At 39.7% G+C, this 14,133-nt stretch overlaps 1 protein-coding gene across 1 annotated transcript; it reads left to right on the top strand.

The window, feature by feature from the left end:
• The first annotated feature begins 4,383 nt into the window (after positions 1 to 4,383).
• LOC142150210 (hepatitis A virus cellular receptor 1 homolog) lies at positions 4,384 to 13,494 on the top strand. Its single transcript, XM_075205415.1, has 4 exons — positions 4,384 to 4,484; positions 7,174 to 7,509; positions 10,723 to 10,805; positions 12,987 to 13,494. The coding sequence occupies exons 1-3, from the start codon at positions 4,436 to 4,438 to the stop codon at positions 10,797 to 10,799; spliced, it is 462 nt and encodes a 153-aa protein (XP_075061516.1). The 5' UTR covers positions 4,384 to 4,435; the 3' UTR covers positions 10,800 to 10,805; positions 12,987 to 13,494.
• The last annotated feature ends 639 nt before the right edge of the window (positions 13,495 to 14,133 follow it).

Genomic DNA, 14,133 nt, shown 5'->3' with positions numbered 1-14,133 from the left:
AGAGGGTAAGGGTGGATGCTAAGAGGTAAAGAATTTAGGACCTTATTGCTAAATGTGTGATTAATGTGTTTCTGCAGAAACTATTGTTAGTTTTAAATGTTGCTAAAATGTGCTTTTCTTCAGGACGGACTGGCCACCCATAACTGGCAAAAGACATTTTAGTGTTTAAACACTGTGTATACTTGTTTGCAAAGTTAAGAGATGTGATTTGCAAAGGTAATGTGTTAAATGAAATGCTTTTGCAGTATAGGCTGATCTCCTATATCTGGCAGAAGGCATTGTGATGTTTTGTGAACTACTCTGTAGACTTATTTGGAAAGGTAATAAATTATTATGTGAGTAGAAAAGGTAGCACCAGGGCAGGAGGGAAATAGGTTTATTTATTAAATGGAAATACTATTATTTTAATGTCGTGGCTGGAGGAAGGCCTAATTATTAATCGTGGGTGCTATTGATTTAACTCCAGGGTTGGAATTTTCTAAATGTACACATTTTCTTTCCAAATAGGGCCCCCAACATTCCAGGATCCAGAAAAGCTGCAACTAAAGAAACATGCAGCCACAGGTGGTAATAGAGTGACAAGAACAGGTAGGAGAGAGCAGGACAGTCTGTGAAATGTTGTGATTCTAGTGGGACAATCAAAAGTTTTGGTGACTGTTCAGCCCAATGTAAGGGGCAGGCCAAGACTGTGAACTCTTTATGTACACACTGCATTCTTTATATACTACATTATGGTGCTAGATGTCCTCAAAGTCAGGAGTGCTGGGACATAAGTCAGGATAGGATCTGTTATTTCTAAGGAGAGAAAAAGGTAGCACCAGGGCAAAGGTGTGCCTGTAGAGTTTCAACCCTGATCGCATGAAACTCTGAAAAGTGGTGCAGGGGGAAAATAACAAATAAGTTATGAAATGTGTTTTTCAGAAACTGGAATTTTTAATGTTGAACCCTAGACGTAATGAGGGGTAAAATTCTCTAATAGGAGTAAAGTGAAAAAAAAATAAGACAGTTAAAATGTTATTTAATTGTTAGTTGTTAATAAGTGAAAATGAGCAGTCAAAATTATATAATTGTATAATTCAATTTTCATAAGGTTTCATAGATAGTTCTAATTATTTGTTATAATATTTGCAGAATCATTTGCAATCTTTTGTTCCCACAGGTGAAATTACAACAGTTGCTAAGTTTAAATGTGAAATATGTATAATTTGTCTTAAGAACAATGAAGGAAAGATAGTACCTACTAAGGTCAAACAGTTGCCTGATATAGCCTTTTCAGAGGTTACACATTAGTTTATTGATTTGATTCAATTAAGAGAAATGAAAGTTAAGGGGGTGACAGAGTGAGAGGAGTGTGATACTCAGGACCGCTGAGAGAGATCCCTGTGTCTGGATAGACATCTGCATAGATGTGGCGATAAAGATGAAGGATGAGGTGATGGAGAAAAATGATGAGGTGACATGTGGACAAAACCACGTTAAAAAAGGGCGCCTGCGTCGGGAAGTAACGCTCTTCCCCTGAGGAGGTCTGGGCTAGGCCCAAATGCATGACAAGAACCTTTTTAACACCTTAAGTAGCTTGATTTGACTAGAATGCATGAGTATCATGCACGGGTTAACTTGTGTATATATATATATATATATATATAGTGTGTGACAAGCCCAGTCTGTCATAGGCTGGTGCTGGTTGCAACTTTTGCTGGGGGGGGGGGGGGGAAGGTGCCCCACTGTTCATCCCACTGCATTACTGCTATCCAGTCCGGGCTATGAGCACTGGTGCTTAATGACATTTAGGTTTTGCTATAGATTTATTTTATTATTAAAATATCTATCACCATCAACTAGAGGTTTCACTGCGCATGCACCGGTCCTGCCCATGCTCAGAAGAGGCCTCCAATCTGCTCTGATGACAGCAGAGAGCGGGATACGGGAGAGGCAGGAACAGTGCCGTAACTAGACATTTTAGTGCCCTGGGCGAGACAGGGCACCGGCGCCCCCCATCTAAGTGGGAGTGGCATTTGCCATGTGGGTGTGGCCAACTTAAAGTGGGGGATGTGGCTAGCACTTTACTGAAATAATTCTATTACACATATTTGCAAATGCATGATGTGTGTGTGTGTGTGTGTGTGTGTATATATATATGTATATATATGTATATATATATATATATATATATATATATATATATATATATATATACACACACATACAGTGACGGGATTCAAATAACTTAACAACCGTTTGTCTTCCTTGCCCCTCAAAACACTGCGATATGTAAAAAGGTGCTTTGTGCAATAGAGAACAATAAAATCTAATTTAAATAACTAGCATTTAATAAATATTCCTAAAGAAGGTGTTTGTTCCATTAAGTGTCATTAATTTACGAGAGAGAGAGAAACACCTCCCCTCAGATTATAACTATAATTTATTTAGAACGTGTTAGAAAATAGCTATAATCTTGTTGCTATGGGTAACGCTTCCACTTTTTATTTTGATGTGTTTACTCTTTGTAATGCCCGGCATTTATGTAGTACAACAAAAGTACTTTGTAACTGTTGTTGCCTGAGTGACTTAATAGACAGTTTCTTTTAGGGGTTGCAGCATGTGGCATTTAAGGTACCTTAAAGAAAAAAGAGAGAGAGAGAGATAAAGAGAGAGAGAGATCTTTCATTCACTTACCCGCAGTGGAACGCATGTGCGTTCCACCAACAGGAAGTTCGGCATTTGGAACGCAAGTTTGCGTTCCAAATGCCGAACTTCCTGTCAGTGGAAGAAACGTTCCACTGCGGGTAAGTAAAAGCCTGTAGAAGGGGTGGGGAAGGGGTGTAAAACTCAAGTGCACCCATCCACGTCTAAATCAAGCTCTGTGCATCTCAAAATTACTTGTTTTTCTGCCGTATCTCTTGCTCCAACTACAGGCAGTGGTTATGACAGTCTCGTATGTATTTGCAATCAGGCATTATTTAAGAAAATTGAGTATATGGGCTGTAATCCATATAAATCAGATTATATAACTGTCTAGGAAAGTTCACAAAGTGAAAGGAAAACACATGTTGCTATGGGTTATAGAATATTTGGACACATATATAGAGGTCAGGAGAAGTTGTATACAAGGTTTGACAACTCTTGCGTTCAACCTTACATGTGTATATTTGTCAGTACTTGTTATTGCTACTCTCACCTTGGTGTTGGAAATTTGCTAATGTGTGTGATAGAGGAATTAACCCCCAAGTTAGAGGCATGTATTCATACATGTAAAAACACTGATTGTGCAGAAATGTATAAGATAATGGAAATGTTAGCCTGGACTATTTGTAAAAGACAAACTAAAATATGAACAAAAGGCAATAAGGCAAACATAATACATTTTACTGGCAGTTTAAACTGCTATTCTGAGATACAAAGAATGCAAGACAATACAATTGCCAATTATTCTAACAAATCAATATTATTTTTTAGACTTTGTTCCACTTCAAAACTATAATGTGTCAAATGATATAATGCATTAAAAAGAGAATAGGACGCAATGCAGAAAGATACCAGCATCTGGACATGGGAAGTAAGCTCTAAGGTGAAAGGTCCCTACCTTTAGGAGGTCAGACACTCCGGTGCCTTCCTCGTTACGTGCTCCGGAGCTCCCCCTTGCTCTCAGCTACTGTCTGATAGATAAGAGCTGTGCCGGAGGAATCTGAGGTATGCAGCACTCGGCATAGATAACATACAAGTCCTGTTGTGAGGTGACTGTTTATAGTGTATGTGTCTGCCAAGTCATGCCACTGGGTAAGGGACATCAGTCAGCAATGGGGATTACAGATTTTAAAGTACTACAGAAAGGGAACCGCCGCAGGATCAGGTGACCCTTTTTTTTTTTTTCTTTATTAACACTGCCGCAAATTATTTTTTTTAACCATGCTGGCGGGGAGGGGAAGGTAGCGGGCGGCTGCTGCGCCCTCTTGGGCTTGCGCCCGGGGCGACGGCACCGCCCGCACCACCCTAGTTACGGCTCTGGGCAGGAAGGTGTCCTAAGAGGAGGGGGCGACCTGACACCTCCCCTCCCGGTGCGGTAGTTCTGCCACAGCTTCTGGTCCTCAGGTAACCTCAAGCCTTACATAAAAGTCACTGTGTGAAGAAATCAGGGCTAGTCTATTTTTTGGTGTTTTTTTTCTAATGTCTAATGTCCATAAATAAATATTTAAGAGAACACGTGACCAAATTAAAGCCCTATTTCTTCAGAACAAAACAATATCAAATGTGTTGAGCAACAATTGGTCCAGTCATTAAATTACCTCCAGTCATGAATGGGTTAACCCAGAGTACTTCCTCTTTCTTTTTTAATATATTGTAATTGTACAAGTCGCTTCTTCTATCACCCACATCAGTGAGAAGGAGACAGCAGATAATACCAGCACTCTGATCTCCCATCCATCGATCATACAAGATGACTTTACTATCCCTGTGGATGACGGTGCTTCTTCTCTCTCCTCCAGGTAAGTACCAGGAGGCTCACTGTGCCCCAAAAAATGTTGGTACAAAATTGAGAAAATGGTTTAATGGCAGCCTGTAAAATGACTGTCAATTTACATTCAATACATTAAAGAATCATTTATTTGAGTAATATAGAGCAGCTTTCTGTTTTATATACTGTAGATTATTTTGGGGCATATTCAATTAGGATTCTCGATCTCGATTACGTGCGGCTGCGATGTTGCGGTACCGGGACCCGTGCGGCCGCCCGTAATCGTGGCCGCAAATCCTAATTGAATATGCCCCTTTGTGTTAGATTATACAGGGTGATTCAAAAGTCGCAGTACACCCTTTTATTTCAAAAACTCTACAGGAAATTGGGAAACCTGAATACTCCAGTAAGGTATGGGTAACGTGGTCTATCTATTACGGTATGTTCCAAACATGGGCGCCATCTTGAAATCGGCCAATCGACCCAATTCCTGTCGAGTTTTTGAAATAAAAGGGTGTACTGCGACTTTTAAATCACCCTGTATATATATATATATATATATATATATATATATATATATATATCTTAAATGGGCTACATCAGAAAAAAAAAGAATGTTCATGTTTTGTGCTAAGTATAGCTCATAATGATGGCAAAAACATTAAAGGTTTGTGACTTTTTCTTTTCTTTATTGATTTGGAGTCACTGAGGCTCATACACAAACCTTAATCCCTGCTGGACCACAATGGTTCTTTATGTAGGCAGGTGTGCCTACTTGTCTGGCTAGGGCCTTACAAGGTGTGCGTCCTCGTCACCGTCCCAGAAACTGCCCCCGGAAAAATCTGCCCCAAGTTTTATAGATATACCTGAAAAATTCTGTGCTGGAAAAAAATAGTGTTCCCGTTATTCACAAGTTATGTGTCAAATGTCAGCATCACAGTGTTATTTTTAAGTATAATTCCCCTTTAACATTAAGCATGCTGGGGTATCTTGGGGTCTCATCCGATATCATTGGGGACAGCTAGTGTCCTTGGGATGGATAAGAAGTTATCTTGTTGTTTAATAATACTATTAACACTCAGTAACAGACCAGGGAAACCCACGTTATGGCATGCGCTGCTGAAGAGGGAGACTTCAGCCTGTGCAGGGGGTGTACTAAGCCCACACTTTGCACAATTAGCACCTTACGGCGTTTAGGAAGTGCCGTTACACATACATTACAGACGGCTAGAGAGTGTCATGCTGTGCTGGACATACGCCGGTTTCCTTAGAGTAAAAATACAAATACACGATGAAGATGATGATGATGATGATGCTGATGATGGCAGTCTCCAGTATTAGCAGCCACTTCTGATTGTCTTATTGCAGATACACCTCTGAAGCTTTCTTCATTATATTATACATTTTGGTAGAGTTATTTTAGAGTGATTTTGTTTGCTACTTTCATCTGTACACAAGAAGATTATATCTGCTTCATTAGAGCGGTCTTTTAAAATTGAATTCAAACCTAATGCCCAATACGATTTCGCTATAAAGAAAAAAATGTTCAAAAAACTTTTCTTGCGCTTATGACCTGGATGGGTGTAAGTGTATCTGACGTAAGCCTGGTTCATATGGTATTGGGGCAGAGCTGGATGTATCTTCAGATGGGTCAGACTCTATTCTTACGTGTGCTTTGTAGAGATTACTTTTAGTGTTTAAATGATTTTATTTTTTTATTTTATTTAAATAGACTAAGTATTGGATTTCTCCGGACTGTGAATGATACTTGGCAACATTTTGGGTTAGATTTACTAAGCTGCGGGTTTGAAAAAGTGGGGATGTTGCCTATAGCAACCAATCAGATTCTAGCTGTCATTTTGCAGAAGGTACTAAATAAATGATAGCTAGAATCTGATTGGTTGCTATAGGCAACATCCCCACTTTTTCAAACCCGCAGCTTAGTAAATCTAGCCCTTTGTGTCTCAACTCCAGGAGATCTCTGAGGTCAACTGGCAGGTAGCTAGAGGGTGTGGTGACACGTCAGCATAGCCCCGCCTCCTGTCTTGCAATGTCTCGATTCGCTGCATTTGCTGAGCAGGGGGGTGAGGAGTAATGGCGCAAATCACATCATTAAGTCCCGCCTCTGTCTGATATCCGGGAGGGTGTCTGTTCTCCGAAGAGACCGGGGCATGGTGGGAGGGAAGGCAAATATGCTGTGGATGCATGTTTCCACCACAGTAATATTAAATAGCAAGTTTATATAAATAAGTATAAAATATAAAATCTAGTTAAACTGTCCTTGCCATGATAGCTTTTGATTCACATGTCCCAGCATGAACAATTAAAGACATCAAACGGAATCCCACAAATGTAGGCTCAAGGTGATTCTCAGGAGGCTGTTTCAGTCACCAGATTGTGGGCACGTACCTATGAATGCGCCAGCTGACGATCACTCACATTTGTGCCATTACAAATGCTCTGCGGTTTTGCACATTTGCAAACGACCTTTAATGTGTTTTATTTATAGACAAATAGTAATAAGCAGATGTCTCAGGACATTCATTACTGTGACTGGACTGTTAGCGTTATTAACTGTATTATTTGTGCTGTAGTGCCACCTAGTAGCAAGCCATGGTTATTGCAGAATGCAAAATTAAAATTTGATTTTGGAATGAAAGATATCTAGGAAGGCTTTGACATTCTATGGACACTTATTCTATAACTTACTTTATTTACAGCTTTCATGTTAGCTGATAATGTGACAGGATCAGTAGATGAAACATTGACATTACCCTGCACTTATTCTGTCAGTCTTGGTACATACTCAATGTGCTGGGGACGAGGCACCTGTACATTATTAGGATGTAGTAATGTGATCCTACAGACAGATGGCAGCAGAGTGACCAAGAGGACATCTGACAGATACGAGTTATTGGGGAACATATCACAGGGGGACGTGTCCCTGACCATCACTGGAGTGACCGAGGAGGATGAAGGAACGTACTGCTGCCGGGTGGAGATCTCCGGATTGGGGAATGACCTGAAAAAGGAGATAAATGTGATGCTAGAATACAGTATGTACTTTCTCTGGTACTATGACAAATAAGAACGTAGATAAATATAAAATGATTGAGCATAATATCACTGAAATTCCATAAATTCTACAAAACTAGACAGAGAAAAATGTTCAGAGATGAGTGAAATAAACAGCACAATTATTAATTAAGCTGATCACATCCTTTCAGATATTGTTGACCAATTTAGTTTTGTGCTCATCAAATAACTGCTCTGAGCAATCAGATTTAAAAAAAACCCTTCCACACAGAAATGCCCATTTGCAATCTGGGCAATTTCTGGTTCAATGCTGGGTAATATGCACTACAAACATGGGGGGAAAATTACAAACTTAGAATTTAAGGTTGAGCTAAAACTCTCGAATTTCAGCTACCTCACCCGACCCCCGGGACAGCAGGTCTTTCTCCTGGATCCCACCCACTTCCTAGTGTAGTGTTAGGAACCCCCCCAGCCGGCACAACACAACCCGGAATCTACTCTGCCAATCAGGTGTTCACTGGAGCCCCTGATGGTGGGGACAGACTGGGCCGCAGACTGACAGAGGGTCGTGAAGTGTGTCCTGGCTGGGGAGAACCCAGGTAAGCGGAGTGAGGTCCACGCAGAGGTCAAGGGCCGGCAGCAGACAGCAGTATCGGTAAACAAGCTGAGGTCAGGGGTCACAGGCGGATAGCAGAAACGGTAAACAGGCCAGAGATCAGGGTCACAGGAAACACAAGCGAAGTCCAATTCAAAGCCAAGGGTCATACACGGGAAATCAGAAGCAGTATCAGAATACAGGAACAGGAACAAGCAGGTCAGCAGACTGGAGCACAGAAGCTATAACCGGCAATGAAGCAGCAGACCTCATTGCCTTAAATACCTAGATGGACCAATCAGAGCTTGCCCCTGGACAGTGCACACCTGCAGGCTAATTGCCTGCTACACTAGAGACCAATCAGGGCTTAGCCCTGTCATACACGCCTGCAGACTAATGCCTGCTAATTCAGTCCTACAAGCTGAATCTAATAATCACAGTATGCGCGTGCGCGCCCGGCTGCCGGGACGCCGCGCTGGAGTAGCGTCCGGCCGTTGCCTTGGCAACGGTCGGGAGTTGGAGGGAAGTGACGTCCCGGTCGTCATGGTGACGGCCGGGGCGCTGGGGCAGGCAGGAAGCGAGCCGCGGCGGCTGTGAGTACCGCCGCGGCTCGTGACATGTAGAGGGCAAGATGAGGGGCTCAATGATGCAATTCATGATGAATGGAGCTATTTTGAGCAAGCTGATGCGATTTGGTGCCTCATGCCTCCCTGCTCTTGCCACTTGACATCCCCTCCATGAGATTAATGTCAGCTCACAGGGCTAATGGATGGGAACTTTGCAAAGAAATCAAGCTCAATGCTGAAGCTAAGCTTAGTATGACATGACCATTTCATCTACCTATTGGCTTTCGTTTAATCATACAAATAGCGGGCATGTCAGCAACAATGTGACTATATAAATAAAATGACCATATTATGATGTGTGCTACTAATTCATTTTAGTTTTTTGGTCACATTAGTTGCAGTCCATGTATCATCATCATCATCATCATCATCATCATCATTTATTGATATAGCGCCAACATATTCCGTAGCGCTTTACAATTGTATTAAACAGACTGGGTCAGTTTGTCACTTTGGACAAAATTTTTAAAAGGCACTACCTGATACTTTCTGTAACATACCAGCGCCACACCGTAGATTGTTGGGGCCCCCGGAGCAGCTCATTGGAATGGGGCTCTTGTAAAAAATCCTAGACTGGTTTTTATAGTGCGATAAATATTCTATGCTGCTACTACTACATAGGATATACGGTATGAACATACTGCAAGAGTATTATCCCTATCAGCCAATCACAATTCAATAGATATCAACAATGGAAATGCCGTGTAAACTTTTTAGAATGTTAGTGTATTGCTGAGATAGTGTAGTGACGATATCTGGATATGTACTATATAAACACAACAATAAATTAGTAATTGGTAGAATCCACACCCACTGAGGCCCATGAAACCACGAGTATCCAAAGCCAGGAAATGGTAGGAATTGCTAAATTATTAAAAAATAATAGCGAATTAAGCTCATTTCTCCACATCTGGTGGACAACCCCTTAAATTGGCAGATTCTGGGATGACATTGCCACCCTCATATCCAATGTCACTTTAACACCCAACTCTAAAAATTCAGTTCCTGCCGATTGAGGTCTTGGAGAAGACCTCCAACAAATTGGCTACTCAAATTCCCAATACAACTAGATCCATGCTATGAGTGTAAAACAAAATATAGAAATAAATTCCAAATATATGACTAATATAAACCATATCTGGAACCTATGATATTATAAAAAAAAAAGCTTTGCCACATCAAAATATGGCCTTATTTGGTAGTTACATATGTGTAATTTAAATTGTATGTGCTGGTCTTGGCTGTTCCTTCCATGAAATTTATCATCTATTCAGTTTTCAGGATCCCCAGAGGTCAACCGTAACCCCTACCCCATTCTCCTCTCCCCCCTTCCTAATAAATTTTAATTCATACATACACAGCACACAGGTCTTCTTCTACTTGGGTATTACTGTGGTGTCAGAAAGGATTTTGCTGTTTATTTTGTGTATCATTGTTGCCTTCATGTATTCATCTAATGTCTGTGACGGGTGTGTTTTGTTATACTTGAAAACTTAAATAAAGTCATTAAAAAAAATAGCAAAATTGATCAAACATAAATAACACATAGTCCAATTTCACCGGCTTGCATAAAAAGTGCTTGAGTTTAAAGTGCTGTCTATTGGAAGCTTCTATTGGCCTGCGGTCTGTGGGCAATGTGTCCCCTGTATCCTTGCCTAGATACGGCCTTGGATAGTACTAAATAGCTCACAGACAATAACAGCAAAAACTCAAAATATAACAACATATTCAAAACATATTATAATGGGTATTTTATAAGAAATTGCATTGATTGAACAGTATTTATACACAGTAGGGACTACTTGGGATAAATCTACACACAGGTTGTACTTGGAAAGCATTGGACAATAGTTTCCTTGACAATCCATCTGCGATTTACATTTGAGCGTTGCAATATTGTATTACAGTTCTGTGTTTTTATTATCCCATGTTCAAATATACACCACAGTCTATGCAATTACTCAGCTGGTTTGTCTTAGTGTAATGAAGATTTTATTTCAATAAATTTTCAGTTGAAGAATGTCCTGAAGATTCAGATTTAAATCCAACTAATGAAGAATCTTCCCCAACCGACACTCCGAGCATCTAAAACCAGGTACAGTCTTTCCCCTTTATAAAACGTTAATGTGGATCTATGAACCTTGCTTCATATACAGACGTGTTTAAATTAAATGTTGTTGTTAGTCGTGTCTGTTCCAATGCTCTGATTATTTAATGCTCTGTTAGTTAGTTTATATTAGTCTATGACTATCCTAATGTAATGACTGGCTTGTAGTCCCAGCCACTTCATAGATGCTTACATGTGAATGAGAATTAAAATTAAAGGAGATGTTCACTCAAACACATTAGAAAGGCAGGGGTCTGAAATATGGGACCTCTACCACCCCAGAAATACACACCTCCTATTCCCCTGCTTCTGATACTATGAGAATGTTTAAATCCTGCACCTTAGACACAGAGGGGCAGCTTCAGTACAGCGAGATAAGTGGAACTTTTTATTCACACAAAGAAAAATGCTACATTTTACAACCACAATTACACTCATCACACCCAAATTATCACCCAATTAAAGTTCCTGTTCAACGGATTTCTAACAAAAAGAGGTTGGGGAGCATGAATTTGGACATGAAGCTAAAAGTTATGTTGCGCAGCCTTGAGCAGAGCTGATTCCCCAATGGTTTCTGCCTAACCTATTGAGTAACTACTGCCACCTACTGTGTAACTACATGCATCAGGATGCCCTTCCAGTCAATGGAACATGCATTTACACAATAACAAAAAATAGAAACTCACGGATGAATTTCAAAATAAAGTTTAAATGAATAAAACCCTCACCAAAAGTCATTCATCATTTTGTCTACAAAATAAAATCTTCTTTTTTTGTAATCCAATTGGAAATCCTTCTGTGTTAATAATCCAATGGGATTAAAAAAAAAACATAACACTCACCACAATTGTTCACTAGAAATGCCCACTGGTGAATGACTGTGACATTAATTGACTTAGGTTACTCTAAGCCAATAGCCAATCACAAGCAGTCACAGTGGAAAAACACTTGTGATTGGCTGAGCGACTAATGGAACTCTTGGTCACTTAAGGTCACAGTCATTCTCAAAGGTGGTAACAGATTACTTAGAGGTTACTGGATCTTAATCAGAGTTTATATATGTTTTATGATTTAAATGGTTACGTTGCAGTTGGCCATTAGAGTGTTTTTATGTTTTCAGTAAACATTGATTTTGTTGAATACTAACAGACATAGGTGTTTATTATATACAAGTTAACCCGTGCATGATACTCATGCATTCAAGTCAAATCAAGCTACTTAAGGTCTTAAAAAGGTTCTTGTCATGCATTTGGGCCTAGCCCAGGCCTCCTCAGGGGAAGAGCGTTACTTCCCGATGCAAGCGCCCTTTTTAATGTGTGTTCATGAGGTAAAATTACCTCACGAAAATGAGTTTGAGCCCTCAACTCGTAAATTTAGCCTTTACTACCCCTCCCTCGGGGGGAAGGGGGGATGATGGAAGTTAACTGACTACACTATTCTAATTTTTTTGTCAAATAATGTCTGTATACCAAATTTCAGGTCAATTGGATGAGCCCTTTCTGAGAAAATATTTTTTTCCACACACACTAACACACCCCGCAAGGCTTTTACTTTTATATATTAGATAATGCTAAGAATTTAGTAGGTCAGTGTATATCTCCGCCCAGCAGGTGGCGCTGCAGCTTGTTTGTTTTTTTTTCACACACAGACTAACACACGCCGCTAGGCTTTTATATTATAGATTCATTATTTAATATTTTTTTATAATAAAAATTAGTTAGCTCTCTCCATTTGTTGTTATGTTAGCAATGCAGAGTAGGCAAGGCTGTAAGACAATGGAAGGGATGGACTTATCTTTTTTAGTTTGTAATAAGACAAGTAAGCTCAAACTGCATTCTGTTTGAGCAATAGTGCCTGTGTGAATCACATCTTTACTTATAAGCCGTGTTTGTGTTTTGTTTTGGAAAAAACGCCACTTAATACATGGATCGGTTTGTATACCTTCCATGTATTAAAATCGGAATTGCAGTTTTAAAAAATGCACTTTTATGTGCGTTTTGACTTTTAGTAAGTCGCAGGGCTTTAAAACCGGACATCAAAGAGCATAAAAACCTGCAGTTTGATCAAAACGCAGGTTAGTAATTCACCTCTATTTGTTTTTCCATGTGTGTACTTTGAACAGCCTGAGAAAATTATCATTTATTAATATATCTCACTTTCTCTCCGCAGGGCTGAAGCAACCGGAAAAACTGAAGAATACAAAGACGATTGAGGAAAAAAATAACTTTTGCAATCATCTGCTTATAGACAGAATAATATATATTATCCACAAGTTTGCAAACTGTATAAAGGTTATTTACAAACATTGGCCAATGGTGAAAATTTAGACTAAATCTCTAGCTTATCAATCAGAAATTAAATGTTGCCTGTGTGTGGTTATTTGCACCTTTCAGCAAAGTTTATAAATAAGCCTTCAAAACCTATTATTTTGTGATGCAATAAATGTTATTTTCCTGCTAATTCTCAGTTTCTAAAACCAGAGCATGAGCTATAACCTAAGATAAATCCTGTCTTTTGTAAGGACAGGTGCTGATTTTTGTTGTTTTGGTAACAGCATAGGTTAATGAAACTTACTATAACAGCTTTGCAAGGCATAAACCACAAAGCATCATAGCTTCATTAACAGATGCTAGCAGTGCCCACTTACTTGTATGTGGTGCTGGGGTGTCGTGCACAAAGCTCATTATAATTACTCATATGTATTTTATAATTACATGTTATTGGTGCAGACCTGGAAATAATGTAAGTAGATAAAGACAGAGCGGTAAATCCCCGCTGTAGCCTCATCTTGGACAGAGATTGTGCCTTCACTATCATCATATTGTTTGCTTCCTTGGGAGTCTAGTAATGGACTATGGAGGCTCCCTGAGTGATAAAGGTGGGTCTCCATGCTGTTATTTTTATAGTTTTGGCGGCTGCATAGGTTAATGAAACTTCCTATAACAGCTTTGAAATGCATAAACCACAAAGCATCATAGCTTCATTAACAGAAGCTAGCAGTGCACACTTACTTGCAAGTGGTGCTGGGGTTCCGTGTGCAAAACTCATTGGGCCTGATTCATTAAGGAAAGTAAGGCAAAGAAAAGTTTTCTCTTGGACAAAACTATGTCACAATGCAAGGGGTGCAAATTAGTTTATTATTTTGCACATAAGTTAAATACTGGCTGTTTTTTCATGTAGTACAGAAATACTTGATAGCTTTATTTGGGCACTGAAATTTAAAATTGATCTAGGATATGCCCTACCCCAATTAAAAATCTGCCATCACATTTTAAATTTACATCCCCTCCAATGCAACATGGTTATGCCAATATGC

This window comes from Mixophyes fleayi, chromosome 4 (assembly GCF_038048845.1).
Source record: "Mixophyes fleayi isolate aMixFle1 chromosome 4, aMixFle1.hap1, whole genome shotgun sequence".
Lineage (NCBI taxonomy): Eukaryota > Metazoa > Chordata > Amphibia > Anura > Limnodynastidae > Mixophyes > Mixophyes fleayi.
This window is presented reverse-complemented; position numbering and strand designations above follow the sequence as displayed.

Excerpts from the sequence above, each read along its gene's own strand:
- LOC142150210 (XM_075205415.1), top strand. The coding sequence starts at position 4,436 with ATGACTTTACTATCCCTGTGGATGACGGTGCTTCTTCTCTCTCCTCCA. Across the intron at positions 4,485-7,173 it reads GCTTCTTCTCTCTCCTCCAG|CTTTCATGTTAGCTGATAAT; the intron begins GTAAGTACCAGG and ends CTTTATTTACAG. Across the intron at positions 7,510-10,722 it reads AAATGTGATGCTAGAATACA|TTGAAGAATGTCCTGAAGAT; the intron begins GTATGTACTTTC and ends ATAAATTTTCAG.